General features: G+C 34.8%; 1 protein-coding gene across 2 annotated transcripts; it reads right to left on the bottom strand.

Annotated features, from left to right (window-relative positions):
• Positions 1 to 1,483: 1,483 nt before the first annotated feature.
• LOC149550176 (uncharacterized) lies at positions 1,484 to 16,319 on the bottom strand. 2 transcript variants are annotated; one of them, XM_089793286.1, is made up of 9 exons: positions 15,841 to 16,312; positions 15,187 to 15,518; positions 3,589 to 5,952; positions 3,443 to 3,508; positions 3,212 to 3,330; positions 2,904 to 3,104; positions 2,720 to 2,803; positions 1,795 to 2,590; positions 1,484 to 1,682 (listed from the first exon to the last, which is right to left on the bottom strand). In XM_089793286.1, exons 2-8 carry the CDS (start codon positions 15,455 to 15,457, stop codon positions 1,820 to 1,822), a joined length of 3,876 nt encoding a protein of 1,291 aa, XP_089649412.1. In that variant the 5' UTR covers positions 15,458 to 15,518; positions 15,841 to 16,312; the 3' UTR covers positions 1,484 to 1,682; positions 1,795 to 1,819. The 2 variants fall into 2 exon arrangements, 1 of the variants encoding a protein (XP_089649412.1); XR_016354175.1 differs by lacking the exon at positions 1,484 to 1,682 and having other exon boundaries at positions 2,487 to 2,590; positions 2,720 to 2,820; positions 15,841 to 16,319.
• Positions 16,320 to 17,996: the final 1,677 nt, after the last annotated feature.

A 17,996-nucleotide genomic window follows, 5' to 3' on the forward strand; every position in this document is an offset into this window, starting at 1 on the left:
ATTTCATATGAGTGATTTGGGTGAACTGAATTATTTTCTTGGCTTGCAAATTAGTAGACTTCATGATGGGTTATTTATCTCTCAAGCAAAATATGCTTTGGATCTTTTAGATAAATTTAACATGCTTGAATGTAAGCCAACCCCTACTCCTTTTCAATCTGGAATTAAGTTTACTAAAGAATGTATTTCCAAGAAGGTGGATGCTACTTTATATAGACAGCTTGTTGGTAGCTTGGTTTATCTAACACAGTCTAGACCAGACATTTGTTTTGCAGTCAATTTGGTATCTAGATTTATGCAGGAACCAAAAAAAACTCAATTGGTTAGCTGCCAAAAGAATTTTACGATACATTCGTGGCACCATTTACTATGACATTCATTATAGTTACAAGTCTTCAATTTCTTTGATTGGCTTCACAGATTCAGATTGGGGAGGTGACATAGATGATAGAAAATCTACTGGTGGTTATATTTTTCAGCTTGGGTCAGGTCCAATTACATGGAGCAGCAAAAAACATCATTGTCCTCATGTGAAGCAGATACAGAGCAACAAAAGAAGCTGGAAAGGAAGTAGTTTGGATTCGCAACCTTTTATTTGAGCTTGGTTTTGCACAAAGTTCAGCTACTCCTTTGTATTGTGATAATCAAAGTGCTATTCAAGTTGCAAATAATCCTGTTTTTCATGCTAAAACAAAACACATTCAGATTGATGTTCACTATATTCGGGATCTTGTTCAAGCAAATTTTGTTAATCTTCTCTTTTGTCCAAGTGAAGACCAAGCAGCAGATATATTTACTAAGAGTATACTTGAGGCCAAATTTCTGAAACTACGAGGCATGCTCGGCATGATTGAGGTGAACATTAAGGGGGGATAGTCATGTCATGTTCCCCTCTCTTTCTTTTGTTGTAAATAGGTACCTAACAAGGCTGAATGCCGGGATAGGCCGGGACCTATCCTATCTATATTTTTTATTGTAATTTCTCTCATACATTATCATTAGTGGTAGAAATTAAGGGAGGATGTTAGAAATAGTCAACAGTCATGCTGTTATAACCAAACAGCAAGTATGCCACACATTTCCTATTAAATTGGTAACAAGATAGGAATGTCCTCCATGAAACTAGGTCATACAACATTATCCTAAGAAGATATGAATGTCCTCCTTGATACTAGGTCATACAACCTTATCACCTTATCCTTTAGAATCATCTTCTCATCTCATGGGCTCTCTATATATAGAGGCCATTGCATAGCCTTGTGGCAATTAGTTTGATGAATAAAAGTTGCTTCTCTCTTAAGTGTTTATTTCTGTTTTTTCCATTGCCAAGTATTTGTGCTTATTTCAGATCTTAGTAAATCTTAGATCTCTTATTTTTTATCAGCTTCCTCTCTATGTTCATATACAGATTCTTCAGTGCCAGATTCAACAGGGGCTTTTTCTCCATGTTCATATACACCCAATTGTGCCTTCAGAAACCTCCTTGATTCTTCATCGCTGGGGTCAGGGAGGTCCAGTGGCAGTTGTATTATTTTTTGTAAATACATGTCTGCCAACTCTTGACTAGTTTTCTTTCGATCTCCATATTGCTTCATAATTGCCCTCTGTATCAATCTTTTGTCCATTCCCATCACCACGTTGATTTCACACTCCGCCAACACAAGGTTGATGGCTGATAAAACCTGTTACAGATATAAAATGTGTCAAAGGAAATTGCAATAAAAAATAAATTACAGCAAAGTCCAGATAAGAGGGATAGAACATTCTGAGATGAACAAATTACACTCAACATACCTGCAAGATCACAGACTCGTGGCATCTATCTAAATCGTCCACAAAAACGAAGATTGGTCCCTGATGCAGGGGTTACCTTCGGAGCTTCTATGAAATTTTTAACTCTTCTATGATGGAAGAACAATGATGTTGCCCACAGCCACGATTCAGTAAGTAGATGCCATAGCACCGTAAAGGTGGTGAGAATCCAGCCAAAGACAATGAACATTTTGTAGGCTTTTTTGCCAATTTCGTCTTTTAAAAATTTAATATCTGAGATAACTGTTTCTTGATAACCCAATTTGTCGGAATGATCTGGAAACGAAATATACTGCATCAGCTGAGTACTAACTGGTTTTAGTATGCCCATTATAGACCTTGTTACATTCCATACAGTGACAACCATGGCTGCTGGTGGCCATGCGTATTTTACTCTTCCCCATTCCTTCAACTTATCACTGTCAAACAGCACCCATATAATCCAACTCAACGAACTTACTAAAACCAGTGTAAGAAGAGAGGGAAAGAATATTTCAACCCATAGAGTGTATTTGCTCTTTCTCCATGTATTTCGGCAACAGGTGCTTAGCCACTGCGCCTGTGTCATATCTCCTTCCAATTCTTTTGTAATTTCAACTGCCATACCTGCTAGGGCTTCTGTATCATTACTGTATTTCCAGGCATTGTATTGAACAGTTAAAACTGCAGGCACATTTTCCTCTGTTGATCGATCTAATTTGGGCCACTCGGCATTTGTTTCAAGCATGTTTCCATCAGCTAATGGGTTTTCTTTGGACAGCGGGGCATTTAATTCGAACTAAGTATGACAATAATGATCAAAGAAAATCTAAGATTTAAGAAAATAAAATACCTGTACAATAAACTAGAAATAATACTGAAATTCGGATTGACGTTTGAGCAATATTTCATTAATTTCAACTCTCACCATGTCACTGTTGTCCATAGCAGCAATTGATTTAAATACCTTCCGATTCTTAATGGCATACTTGTTGCTTAGAGATTTCGCCAACTATTAAACCACATTCACTGAATATTTGAGTTAAAGATATAATAAATATAAATTTAAAGTCTTTATAAAAGATAAACAGTATATTGAGCTAGAAATTTACCTCTTTTTGAATTTTTTTCATGTCCAGGTTCCTATTAATGCTTTTTCCATAAATGTGTTTATCAATGTCTTCACATTTCCCCCCCCCCTCCCTTGATAATTTATAAGATTTGATATTAGGCAATTGTAAAGCTGTACTTGGTAATTTCGAGGATTCCAATAATGCAATTTGAGCGGCTGTTGATAGTAAAATTTGCTCAGTCTGAATCGTACAGAAAACAAACAAAAATTAGATAAAATGGCCTTCTCTAGATATATGTGATATATGTGTTGTAACTTGAAAAATGTAAATCTATTTTTACATGATACCTGAAACATGAGGCTAGACTTTCCCATACCCCAAGTACCAGTGATACCGACAGCTATGGGAGACTTTATGTAAGGGTTCAAAAGTAAAGCAGCAATATCCTGTGCATAGTCCACCCTCCCTGCTCATTACAAAGATTTATCATTACATATATTAGGATTATAAAGATTTGTATAAATCAACTAAGATTCTGTTAACTGGCTTCTCATATAAAGTAGCGAAAAATTATTTACCAAGAGTGTCTAGCATAGCTGGCCTGTCATTTCCCTGTTCTTTAATCGTATCAATTAATTTTGAAACTGCAAGTAAAGCGTGCACTGTATCAGTAAATTGAAGTTATGATGTTAATGTGACCAAGGAAGTCGAATAGAAAAATTACCCATCTTTACATTATGTCGGCTTGCTCCGTCTAATTCCTTCCTCCATTTATTATCGAGAATTTCTCCCATCTGATAACCTCTGATGATTAGTTCTTTCGTCATTTCAAAATCTCCCACAGAAGCAGCCATTCTCAACAAATTAACGTCTTTCATTACTTCCATATCTCTCTTTTTTTGTAGAAGACTTTCGCGAAGAGAATCTTTGTTGCTTATATTTTCGTCTGCAGTGCCTAAACCTGCTGCGGAGGCCCATAACAGAAGCGATTTCTCATTTTCTGATTTACAATAGCTGAATAGCGCTTCTGCCAATTCCACTTTGTTACCAGTTTCTGCCTGCACTGCATAATGAAGAGCGGTTCGGCCATCGCAATCGCGTTCTCTGAGAGGGTGGGCACCGTGCTCCAACAGAAGTTCCACCGTTTCATTATCTCCACGTTTCGCTACTTTATGGAGGGCAGTCTGTCCAAGGAAATCTCCTCTGCTTATATACTTTTCTCTGAATCTGTCGCGGGAAAGGAGGTATTTAACAATTTCGGCGTTTCCTTGTGAAACGGCAACATGCAATGGAGTCAGGCCCCTACGGTCTGTGAAATCCTCCACAGGCATATCTTTCTCCACCCATTCATTCAGCAATGACTCTCTTCCTGAAAAAAAGGTCATGAATCGAGATGGAGGCTTGTATTTCCCTTTAACTAGATCAAATAAAGGGTTTCGGCGGTCTCTATCTTTGATATATAGTAGTTTTGGATTTATCTCCAGAAGAATTTTGGAGACTTCCTCGTGTCCCTTCAAAGCTGCCTCATGAAGAACAGTCCTCCCTCTTCTGTCGTATTCAGAGACCATGGTTTTATCTTGTCCCGGACTAAGTCTGGATAATATGAACTTAATAATGTGTTTTGCACTATCCTCATTATCGCACATAGCAGCCAAATGAAGAGCCGTTTTCCCGTCTTCATCAACATTACCAGCTGGCAGCTTTACATCTTTTCCATACAAGTTTTCAACGATATCTGCAGAACCAATTAGTAAAGAGTAACGGAGGAGCTGTCCCTGATCCAGTTCACTAAGATAAGCTTCTGGCTCTTTCGACATTGATATCAATTTGGCTATTAAACTATAATCTTTTATCTTGGAAATAGCTATGTCTAAAGGCGTGTTTCCTCTTTTATCTTTTAAATCAACTAACTCGCTGATCTGCGTACTTTTCATGAACACATTTATAACTTCATCGTCCCTTTCTCCTTCAAGTGCATAGTGCAGAGGAGTCATACCCTTATTGTCTTGAGCATTCACTGAACCGTTGAATTCAATGAGCACTTCACACAGACTTGCGTTTCCCCACTCACAAGCGATGTGAAGAGCGGTCATCCCTTTCTCATTAACTGCATTGACAAATTGAGGTCCACTCTCCTCATCACACCTCTCCAGCAAAAGTTGCGCAACCTTTCTACTCACATCATTGTCATGGAATTCGGCAGTGTTGTGTAAGGTGGTGTCTCTTAGGTTTTTATACATTGCATAGCATCCTGCAGGTTCAGCGCCGCATTTCAATAGCATCTCTACAACACCAGCGGAAAATTTTCCCGCTCTTTCTAAACGTCTTGTTACGCCGAATAGAAGCTTGTTGAGGACACCGTAGCTACCCGTGTCATCGTGGTACCTCCACATTGCGTTATGTTTCAGCATCTCCCTAAATCTGTCTGGGTCCCCACCCGCTCTCTCCTCCATATCAGACAGAAACTCTCTCGCGCAATTGTTGATGCAAGAATGGGGGAGTGGCTCGTGGATGATATCGGATCGAGCATACGAGAGATGTCGGAGAATGCAAGTGGCGATCTTAAAATTCTTCTCGGCGCTCTGTCCTTTGGTCTTCATAGAGCAAATAATGTCAAGATTCTTCCATGAGCGAGCTTCTACAACACGGCCCACATATGTCTCGCAGACAAAGCTCCAGAATGCGTCTGCAACGTCTCCAGTCTGTGCGAAGTCTGGAAGAAAATATTCATGACCCCTCAGTTTCTCTCCTTCGTCTTCTCGTACAATTTGCATCATGCTACTCAGTACCTCTTTGACGGAATCTGAGCCAGTATACTTTGTCGTTCTTCCCTTCTCACGCGCAGCAACTTCCTCATCTGCAAGTCTTCTGGCTAACCTGCCAATCCCTTCATTCATCTTTTTAAATTCCGCGGCCTTGATAAATGGTACATTCCCTCCTCTGACATCACTGAGTTTCATCATGGTGTCAGATTTCGACCAAGAACTGAGCAACCAGTAAACAACTTCATAATTCCAATCATCCACGCACAAAAATAATGCCACTTCTTTTCCCAACTTGCTGAGTTTAACATCAACGTATGGAGTACCTGCAGACAACTTTAATTAATATTAATAAGCTTCAAAATACTTATTAGTTGAGATAATACCAACTCTAACTTGCAGATCAATTAATCGACAGGTCGTCCAAGATCTTAAGAAGACTTTTTGAGAATTCGAGTCCGACTGGAGTCAACTAAGAGAATATCTTTCCATTGCTAATGATCCTGTCCTAATTTTTAGGTGGCAATATGTTACTCCTTGCCCATAGAAGTAATATTTTCATTTTACTTTCTCCGATTAATTTCTATAATAAAAATTGTTCAAATATCAAGTTCAAAGGCATAATATAAAAATATATTTTCATTTTTATTTTCTATTCTACAATTGATTACTAATTTTGGTAGAATTTTTTAAATTATTTTTTCAATTTTAAAATAATAAAAGTATGAAATAAATATTAATTAACTTTTTGTTGTTCAAATCTCTTTTGTGCTTAATAATAAACATAAAAATGTCTCTATGCTAGTTTTTTAAATTAGCACAAAGAATAAATTGGAATCTTTCTATTTTTATGGAGAGATGGTGCTTGACAATTACAATTAGATTGTTAAAAAAATGAGAGGCTGAAATTATGGCTTACAAATAAGACCAATTGTATTATCAATTTCTCTTCCCCCATTTTCAAATTTGCCTCTCTTCCTCACTCTAACATATAGTATTATAAATACAAATTAGACTTTCATATTTCACCATCTTAGGTAAATTGTTTTCTAATGGAATGTAAATATTGAAAATTGGTTTGTAATAGAAGAACTTCTAATAGAATTTTTTTCCAACAATTGACACTTTTGGTCAACTCATCTCATAAATCCTTGGTTTCCTTTTTCAAATGTGTCAATTAGATACAATTACGAAACTCATAAATAAAAATAAAAATTTGAATTTTTTTATAATGGAAGACAAAATTAAAGTTGAATATTGAAAAAATAAGTGCAACGTAATGGCTATAGTTGTCGTTATTCAATAGAATAAGTAGATAGTATAAGTAGTTATAGTTAATAGAATACATGTCTATTAAATGTAATTATAGTTAATAGAATGCATATGTATTATATTCTTTTACATCTATTTTTCAAAATTTTCAAACTTCTTTAAATAGAAAAAAACAATTGTCACAATCTTCTACCGTATAAAGACTCTTTCTGTGCACTAAGTTTGATGTGGATTTTTACATTTTTTAAAGGTGATATGAGTGTTATAGTATGAAATTGACCTTTTCACAAGTATATTAATGAAATACAATGAAGATATAAAGGTACATATATACATTATATTAAAGAAATTGAACAAAGATACAAAGGTTCAAATGTTGATACTTCATATTTTTAAATATAGATAAACAATATAATGCTATAGTAATTTATTATTTATCAAATATTATATTTCAATTTTTTATACATAGACTTTTCAATAGATTATTGCACAATTTTTTAAAAAAATCGGTAAGAGGCTAAAACCAAAATTTATTAGTATTATGTGATGTTATTATAAGCTTGTGTATAGTCAAACCCAAGACTCTCAGATAAGAAGCTCACAATTTACCGTTGTGCTACAACCTATTGCCTAATATTACATAGTTTTTATTAAAAGATAAAATATTTAAATTTTATCATATTGTACTACTGAGTTGAATAGAAAAATAATTTATTGACTTATTTGTAATAAGTTACAACAAAATTTATATTCTAATTAATAAATTAATGTGATTTTCTTACAATCTATACAAAACAATTATGTGATTGATTAAAATAAATTGATTTTTAGAGAAAGTGAATACAATATAGTATTTTCCTACGAAAAGTACAATAAGAATTTTTTTGAATATTCATGGGATGACCTGCTCCACAAAATACTCCTTAAAATGTTTAGTAGTGGCTACTAGCCAAAATAAGGCAGGGGTTCCATGAGGGGGGCTTAAGCTTTATTTTTTAGGAAGTAGATGGTCTCATAAGCAAAATTTTTATTTTGCAATGGGATTATTCATAATCATCTTCTAAAAAATAGAAGCCCTTAATTTTTAGGAAGTAGGTGGAAAAGGGTTGGTGTTGGAAATAGCCTCACTAGCTTAGGAATGTTTTTTTGCCACCTGTCATTGTTTTGAATTTCATATTTTTAGTTAAGCATTAGTTTAAGAGTGAAATTAAGTTTTTAACTTATTCTTGATTTATTCTCCATAAATTTCAAAGCTAAAATCACCATCTTGAATATACAACATAAGTCATGGGACCACTAGCTTCAAAATATTTCCTAAAATATAGAAAGCAACTTTCCCTCTATTTATGGGACCCCAACCTAAGCCTGTCAACTACATGGGGACATGACTTTTCTCTCTAAAAGAAATTCCCACCTGATTGGACAATCTGAAAGTCTTTCATTGTTAAAATAAGAATAAGTGTGAGTAAAATGGGTTGTTTTCATCATCTAAAGTGTTGCTCAAAAAGAATGCAATGCAAAAACATTGCACTCCCATGTCACACACACTGATCTTTGTAGCATGTATAAGAAACAATAAAACATTTTATTACCAACAAATATAATCATAGGGATAATGATTATGACCAAAATTTAGAGCTACAAATGCCATTGTTATTATTAACAATAGACGAAATAATGGTATTACCTAACTTTACACTCTTTGAGTACTATTATGAAGACAATCTAAAGCAATCCAATTTATAGAGTTGAATAAATTTTCCCTACAATTCCATCTACATTCATGCCTATCAAGAATTAGAACTGGAAAATTTTGAAGCATAGATCTCTTAAATTTCATATAAACTTGAATGATTACAAAGTTAAAAACTAGTGTATATAATAGTAGTAGATAGAGAAAGGATAAGAAGCATATCTATTCATTATGAAATTACAAACTGATCAAGACTAGGACAAGAAGCAGTGATCCAAAACTTATGGATCAAAACCTGGGCAATCTACATGTGAATCATCATAAACTTGCACTTAATTGATGGTCACCATAAAACTCCAACATTTAACTAATGATCACTGTAAAACAATGTTCGAATTATCATGCACACTACAACCCCCCCCCACGCCAAATTCCAATTAAGAAGGATGAAAAACTAATGAAATAAAGAAAATAGGATGGAAAATCAGTGGGAATAAATCCCCCCAAAAAATATATAGAGAGAAATTCTTCTATGACATGAAAATATTGTAAATATTTGTCAAATCATAACTTCCAAGTTGCTTAATGAAGAATCTCCTCTGAACCCAAGATGAAGATGAAGATCAATCTGCATGAGTGCCCCCAACGACACTACTCAAACAATGAACATATGGAAAACAAAGACAAAACATCTATCAATCAAATCGAAGATACTTTAGACAACAATCTACTGAGCTCCCTCAAACAAAGTATAGATGGCAAACAAAGGGAAAACATCTATCATTCAAGGATGCAACTGACACATGATTATGTACAAGTGTCCCTAATGACACTACTCAACCATGCAAGAATAAATTTTTGATTAAAAATATAGGTGTCACTTGTCTATAAATATGATCTAGTATAAAAGCAAAGGAAGCACTCACACCAAGAGGCACAACACATCCACAAAAGAAGTGTGTCACTAGAGAGAAAAGAAAGGCAAGATCCATGTGAAGACAACACAATCTTGACCTATCTCTAATGTAGAATTGAGTCCAACCTTTAATTTGATGACATTATGATGCAAGCCTCTACTTTTGGGCTTAAGCAAAATCAATGGCTTCCATTTAAAATAATTGAATGACATGAGTAACACAATGCAAGGAAGGAATAGGAGAATCCCGAAAGGAGATGTCCTAGCCCCCAGCAAATAACCACACAACAAAAATAAAACACAAGATACAAGATCTAATATCAAACTCAACTCTTTATTTATAAACTAACTGATTGCATGCAATGTGCCATGTTGTAAGGCCTTCTTGGTTAGGACCAAATATAAATAAAGTAATAGTTCTACAAGATCCCCAAGATCCAACCCAAACCTGGCTAGTCTAGACCACACTCTGGTAGAAACCTCCGATGAAGATCTAAACTTGTGCTCACAAGCCACCAATAAATCTCCTTGTTTTGCAAATTGCAACTACTAGCTCTTCTCAAACTTTGCTCTTCTACTTCATCCTTCTCTCCAAGCTTATATACAAGAAGAGATCACTCCTTGAGAGCTTGATTACAAATGCTCATATGCCTTGCTTAAATAGGAACTTACAACCCAAGATGTTACAAACACAACCAATGTGGGATAAAAGGTAATTAAATGCAACTTACCTTGCAACAAATATTTCATTCTCACCCTAATACAACTAAGCACCACCATGTGGCCAGTTAGAAAATTGCATTGTCTTTGTGGATCACAACAAATATTAAATGCATGATTTAAGAAACTTTCCACAAATTTCTAAGATGCCACCTATACACTTCAATAAACTAAAAAGCCTTTTCTCTCCATTTTTTTATTTTCTATTTTTGTAAACTTATTTTTCTTCACTTTTGTCACACTCTCTCTCTCCTCTAGTTTAAAATAAAAATAAAAATATTATCCCTATTTTATTTCATGACGCAAGATGCTCCTACATCAATGAGAAAGACATGTTGAGAACTCCATTATGAAAACTCTAATTTTTATTTTTTACAAATGAAAAAATTGCTCTTTTTCCTAGCAGCCCTAGCTCTAATACCATGTAATATTTTATAGCACAGACCTAGCTAAGAAAAAAGAAATAAAACGTATAGAAAAATGAAATAGAGAAAAATGGAGTTGTTGAAAAAAAAAATCCATCTCTTATTCCATGTATAAATTAGAACGATTACAATGTTAAAACTTACTGTATATGGAAACAACAAATAGGGCAAGGATAAACAACATATCTATTCATTATCCAATTAAAAAGTGATCAAGACTAGGAGAAGAAAGTGGTGATTTAGAAATTATGGATTAGAACTTGAGCAATCTACATTGGAATCATGCCAATCATCGTAAACTTACACTTAAGTAATGGTCACCATAAAACTATAGCATTCAACTAATGGTCACCGTAAAACATCATTGGAATCATCATGCACACTAACAAGGACAAAATTTTCTTAGATAAAGCTTTTGCAGAGAAAAAGAGGTAGGGGGAAATAGTTGTATAGTGGATTTCAACATTTTCAACTCTACACCAACATTTGGTTTTTAGAAATCTTCTAAATATTTTGTTGTTTGGTAACTCACTTATAAAGTCTTCAGTTTTTTGAGAATATGTTTTAGGTGTTAAATATATTGATTTATGTCAATCTAGCTAGCTTTTATGTAAGGATTCAATTTTTCAACTAATTTTCTGGAGAAAGTGATATAATAATTGTGCAAAAATTGTTCATTATTACACCTTGAAAGAAAATAGCATGGTTCAATCTAATTGGGAGTTAGATGTAGATTGATTCTGTTTAAATTTTCTAAATTCTTAAATAAGATTTAAGATCACACTCTTGTGCTCACTTTGAACTTTATCTTTACTCCAACTACGTGGCTCCTCTTGTATATATATTTTCACCACATCTACAAAACTAATCCTGGTGCAATTGTCTCTCTAGACAATCTATTGGTGCAAATTGTCTCTCTAGAGAATCAACACACTTCAAATCTTCTCATTCTAATACCATGAATGTTGGAAGCTACTACCCACACAAACCTCATTGACAAAATAGATGTTAAAGGTCTACGTAATTACAACCAACATCCCAAATATACATACATATCTAAGATATTTAATAACAATGTAGATAAAAATGGACAACAAGCTGATGCAACAAACTTTAAAAAATATTTAGATTCAAAATAGAATTGCATTACAAAACAATGAGTCTATTAACTTCGCTTTACAAAATTTTCATATAATTTATCCCTCACATACTTTAACAATATTAAGTTTATCAGCAACCAATAGCTTCTAAAAAGCCTTTTGTGAAACTGTCCTCCTAAAAATACACATAAAATCAATAGGTTAAAACTATCTACCAAAGAAAAAAAAGGGAAAAAAATACATTTCTTCCAAAAATCTAGAACTTATTCTAAAAACACAAAACTTGCCCACTAAATCTACCAAAACTTATGCCACCAATCCCCAAAATGACCACCACTCCTAGAAACACTCAAACAAAATTATTAAAAAGTTCTCTCCCATTCTTCCATACGTTTCCAAGCAACACGATTACTTTTTACTAATCTTAGGCTGTGGTCTCATGGGGGTGGGAGGCTAATCTCTTCTTTTTAGGAAGCGATTGGTTTCATGAGCAAAATATAATTTTGCTACGATCTTTCCCTAAAAAGTAAAAACCCTCATTATTAGGAAGCGGGTGAAAAAGGGATGGGGCTGGAAATAGCCTCACTAGCTTAGGAAGATTTTTTTCCACTTGTCAATAATCTAAATTTTAGATTTTTTATTAAATATAATTTTAGAGGGAATTTAAATTTTCAGCTTATTTTTCATGCATTCCTTCCTTAAATTTCAAAGCTAACTTTTTGAGCATCATAAATTATAGGACTACTAGCTTTCAGATATTCCCTAAATAGTAGCAAGTGGCTTCCCCTCTATTTTATAGTTAGCCCTTCTATAAGACCCCAGCCTTAAAGTCTTCTTATTACATGGTTATTCAAAACCCCACTAATAGTAATTGAAATTAGAATCAACACTTAAAGAGCAAAGTAACGGACCAGGAAGGAAATTTAATTATATTCCTTACGTTGATGCCCTGCATCACATGACAAAGAAACAAAACCTCTCAATTTGTTATAGCTGCGTTAGACTTCGTGTTCCGTATCAGCGGGGTCATAAGTTTTAAGACTCAAGGTATAACAAACGAAAAAAACATCTCAACTTGTTAGACAGTCTTTTAAACCTTGGTGCCGGTCTTGTTACAGCAGATCGAGAAGATTCCATGTGCTACAAATTATGTACATAGATACGCTTCTACCATACCTTCTTGTTGTAGAATCTGAAGAGCAACAGCAGCACAAAAGCAAATAAACAAATACACAGTAAAACAGAGAAAGCTCTGTTTTCTTTAGCAGAGAAATACTCTGTTTTTAGAGCACGCGAAAAAACTTTATTACAGCAGCTCTTCTTAATCTGGAAATACAACTTGCAATGTATTATATTTATTTTGGGAAAGTTCATATGTCAAAGCAAAAGTTAATGAATAACCTACGCTGGAAGGGAACTAAACCAAACAATCAGTTAAAACTTTGAAACTATTTGATCATGCAGAGATAGCTCTATCATCTATTCAAAGTCTTGCCATTAACTATGGTTACGTTATATTAAATTTCAATAAGCTTTGAATTCAAGATTTATGAAAGTCTAGTTGACTGAGCTTTGTTTCAGTCTAGGTGAGTCAAAATGGTGGGTGCGTCAATGGGCTCTTGGTCTAATGATGAAGTTGAATGACTCACAAAGAACTCACCAGAGATCAAGTCTTGCTTAGTGCAAGGCACTGTAGATTCCTTACATGTCATCATAAATACAGATCAGTTCATATGTAGTTCAAACTGTTGTTAAAAGCAGTGAACAGTAGCTCCATTTTCATTGTAGGTTTTGCATTTTGGCTTTATTTTTTATATGTGCTTATATATATAGTAAATTGTAACTTTTGGAGGGTAGAGCTATTTCAATAATGAAATAAAGATTAGATTTTCTGCTCCGTAATAGAGCATTCTCTGTACAAAAACAAAGTTTTTCTTCTTTTTCTTCTTTGTATGCTGTGTATAGATAATGGTTCTTTTAATTGCAGCAGTTTTCCTGTATTATGATTGAATGATATATATTGTACAAAGACTTCTGATCGGTTTCTACACTTGTTCATCCTGTTCTTGTCACATTTTATGTTCTTTAGGGATTTGTTCCGCAGCTATCCAGAGTTTGTCTAAAATTCTTGCTATCAATATTATATAAGTACCTCAGTCAAAATCTTCTTTCATGGCAATTTCAAGGCTCACCCAGTTGATCCACCTATTATAAGCACATATTTATCTACTATACGTAGAATAGGCAAGAGAGAGCAGATAAAGATAATGGATACTGCTACATTCAGGTTTTAATTAATTACGGAATGTCACATATATCCCCTTCTCTAGCTCTGTCAATTTACAGGCGATCTAATATGAAAACCCCATGATACTACGGGCTATATGTCGATTCTCTAGAGCAGCAGTTATTAATAAAATACCCAGCAACTACATTTGAAAGCCCATTCAATGCGTTTGAAGTTCTACCTATGGCATGTTAAAACTCGAGTCAATCAATTTAACGCATTGTACCATAAATGCTTTAAATTCTTTTCTATTTTGAAATTGCTTGACATTTTAAACATCTTTATCATCATGATCGTTTTAAATGTAATTTTTAAAAATGGATTAATGGCAGGGTCATTTAATGTTAGGCTTAAGGAAGCTTGGCTTAGGGCAGGTTTTCATGAAACTGTTCAGTTCAATTTGGCTAGCAGCTCTTGCTCAAAAATTATAAGAATAATTTGTGGAGCTGGTGGTTCTATGTTTCATCAAATTTTGGAACCTATTTTTTTAGCAGTTATTACAAATAGTATGTTTAAACAGAATTATTAAGTACAAACCAGACCTTTTTACACAAGATTCCAAATTATCTTTTGTGTTAATTAAAAAACTAGCATGGAGACAATTTTATGCTTATTATTAAGACTTTAGCAGGCTAGTTTTTTTATTTTAACCACATTTGTTTGTAAACTCTAAAGCAACAGTAACGGTCATAAATGTGCCCTGAGAGTCCATAGATTAATGCTGAAGTATTGACTATTCATTTGCAGTTCTGTTGCTGCTTATTTCTATGTTCGTGTCAATATTAAAATATAAAAAGAATTTTAAAAAGTCCTCTTTGATTATTAATTCACACTATTTGTATAAATGTTATGAATAACATCTTCTGCGCGGATTGAACAAGTGCACAACAAAAATAATAGGAATTGCTATTGAAAAGGGAAATAACTAAACAATTAGTTTATTTTAGATGATAAAGTAGACAAGCCTAACCTAGATCTAGATTGGCAAACACTCTACTATTCAAGAATGTAAGGAAAAACAAATCCATATCAGATAAAAGCTATTATTTAAGTAGTAGAAATCAGTACAGATATTTGCGGTTTTACAAATGATGTTCAAGTGCAGGTAACATTTGAAGAACTTTGATATTGGAAAGTAAAAGCATACCAGATGCATTCTGTGCAGATGTTTGAGTCTGAGTGAGGAGCATGTAGCCCATGCACCCTCTGAACTCACTTTTTATCTCATAACCATAACCACTTCCACTCATCCAACCATCCAGCAGACGCGCTCTGTCCCATCTTCCTAAAACTTCATTCTCCTTGATACTCTCCAGCCCAATCATGGCTTCTCCACAGGTCGCCAAACGCCATCCATTTCGAGTACTGTGATAACTCCTCTCCACCTTCTTGAAACACCTTTTACTTACTATCTCCATTTCCTCCTCTAATTAGAAGACTAGTATACTTGAGCACAAAACTTCTGAGATCTCATTGAAGCTGTGGAAGAAAACATATTTACAGTTAATTGTTGCCAAAGAAACACAAGCCCGGATTCTCTACACAAGAGGAACGTCTGCCCCGTTTCAAACATTTTAATGAGAGTGAAAAACATGAAGACGGCTAAACTTATTGTACATATACTATCCTGAAGCAATTTCTACATCAATAATATCGGTGATATCAGAGCTAATATCTCATATGGAGAAGCCCGCTTGTAAAATTATTACTATCCTCGCTAAAGAGCAACAAAAGTTTATATCTGATGAGGATTTGATGATTTCAAGTAACAACGAAAATAAATGTAGAGCTCACTACTTACATATTTATGCTCACAAGGTTTCTCATTGGGAATTAGCAAGCTCCTTAACAGGCACGGATGAGGATCCGCCGATTTCAAGAGTGAGAAAGCTGTTGGGAAATCCAAGAACCGATTTCAACCATTCAGCTGATAGACGTTCTTTATTTGAGACGTAGATAAAGCCATAGAAATGATCTAAACCGTCAATATCAAAATCAGAAATGAGGACTTGTATGTTTCACTATTTCATACTCTAATGAAACGGCGATTTAGTGGAATACAAAGCTCTTCAGTTTCTGACATCGAAGCTATAAAAGGAAGGAAATATACAGAGTTAAATCCATTCAGAAAAAAAAAACAGAAGCCCAGATTTCTTACATGACAAGATCCTCTGCCTCATTTATTTATATGACTCAAAGATAAACTACGTACAATGTACTTATACGAACCTGACGCAATTACTAGGCCATATACGTACAATGTACATATACGAACTAGAGCTAGTGTCCCATCTGCAGAAGCCCGTTTAAAATATTGTTTCCACACCTTCGAAGCCTTCGTACTCTTGCCAAGAAAGAGCGCGTCATGACTAATGAAAAATATACACTTCAATAATTAAACTATGCTCCAGGGGGACGCGTCCCTGCCTTTGTACCCTAGTATCCGTAGCCCGTGGCTATACAGCCACGAAAATGCACTTCCTTTACATTGCTTTTTCTAACTTTTTAAAAAATTGACTAAGTCCTCTCTTTCGTATGAAAGTGCATTTTCGTGGCTGTATAGACGTTGCCGTATCCGTACCGGGTACGAAATGGGGACGTGGGTACAGATTTTGGTCGTATTCTGTGATGTTCCTTTTTGAGGAAAAAGGTGACGGTCTCCGAAACGTCAAAAAAAATTTCATAGTCAATTTAGGTACGGAGTTTCGTATCGGGGACGGCGCTCCCGTCCCTCGTCCGTACCTTTTTGCCCACGCCGTCCCTTATTTTTCAGCCGGCTGCGGGTGAGTTAAAAAATTGAAAAAAAAAAAAAAAGTTAAAAAAAAAAAAAATTTAGTCTTTTCTATTCCGCCCAAGGCCCACATGGATGTTAACCCTAATGTGTCTTCTTAAATAGTTAAAGTTGGAGTTCATTGCTCATTTGGAGTTGTTTGCAAGTTGGGAAGAGAAAGAGAAAAACATTCAACAACAACAAAAGACGAGTGCGTTTTGGAGGTGGAAGAGGAGGTTTTGCCTTCATTTCTACTTCATTCCAAGTATTTTTTAATTTTATTTTTGTTTGATTCAAACTTCATTGTTGTTTGTTGTCATTTTTCATTTTTTTCAATAACATAGAGAAGGCATGTTAATGGAACATTGAAATATATTTTTTTCCTATAACTTGTAGCAGTATACTATAAATCATTGTAAAATCCAAAGGCAAAAACATGAGCAGCAATTAGAGTGAGGGAAGTAGTGATAGCATGGAAGTTGCCATGCAAGAAACTCAAGTGTCACAATTACAAAGACCAAGAAAAAGACCTAGGGCAGCCATTGATGAGCCTAATGTAGATGTCCCTATGGAAGATGCAATGCCTAATCCATTTGAATGCCCTTCCAAAGCCCTAAAACAATATGCCAAAGGCCCATTCAACCCAAAGAAACCTCTCCTACAATTTGCCACAAAAGTAGACAAGAATAAGAGAAAAAATTCAGGGGGTAGTAGGGAATGGGAGTGTCATATATGTGAGAAGCATTATTTTGGGAGCTACACAAGAGTGTATTGCCATCTTTTATGGATAGGTGGGCAAGGGGTGAAAGGTTGCAACAAAATTATGGAGGAAGAAAAACTTGAGGCCAATAGGTTGTATGTGGAGGGGGAGTTATTGAAATCCGAGGGTCCTATGAGTAGCACACCCAGACACTCATTGACTCCCACTAGCACTGTTAGTAAAGGGAAGGGAAAGGCCAAGACTAAGAGAGATACCAATGTGGCTGATTTATTTAACATACAAGCAAAAGAGAGAGCTGAAGAGTCCATTGGCAGATTTCTTGTTGCTCATGGCATACCATACCATGTTTCTAGTTCCTCATTCTATAAACAAATGTGCAAAGATATTTATCCTGCTGGTCCCTCATTTGTACCACCAGGAGAGACTAAATTGCGCACCACTATCCTTGACAAAGAGTACTCAAAAG

Source organism: Cupressus sempervirens, chromosome 7 (assembly GCF_028749045.1).
Source record: "Cupressus sempervirens isolate cs-2001-9-10 chromosome 7, ASM2874904v1, whole genome shotgun sequence".
In the NCBI taxonomy this organism is placed as follows: domain Eukaryota; kingdom Viridiplantae; phylum Streptophyta; class Pinopsida; order Cupressales; family Cupressaceae; genus Cupressus; species Cupressus sempervirens.

Excerpts from the sequence above, each read along its gene's own strand:
- LOC149550176 (XM_089793286.1), bottom strand. The coding sequence starts at position 15,457 with ATGGAGATAGTAAGTAAAAGGTGTTTCAAGAAGGTGGAGAGGAGTTAT. Across the intron at positions 2,804-2,903 it reads TGAAAAAAATTCAAAAAGAG|TTGGCGAAATCTCTAAGCAA; the intron begins GTAAATTTCTAG and ends GTGGTTTAATAG. Across the intron at positions 2,591-2,719 it reads CTATGGACAACAGTGACATG|TTCGAATTAAATGCCCCGCT; the intron begins GTGAGAGTTGAA and ends TGTCATACTTAG.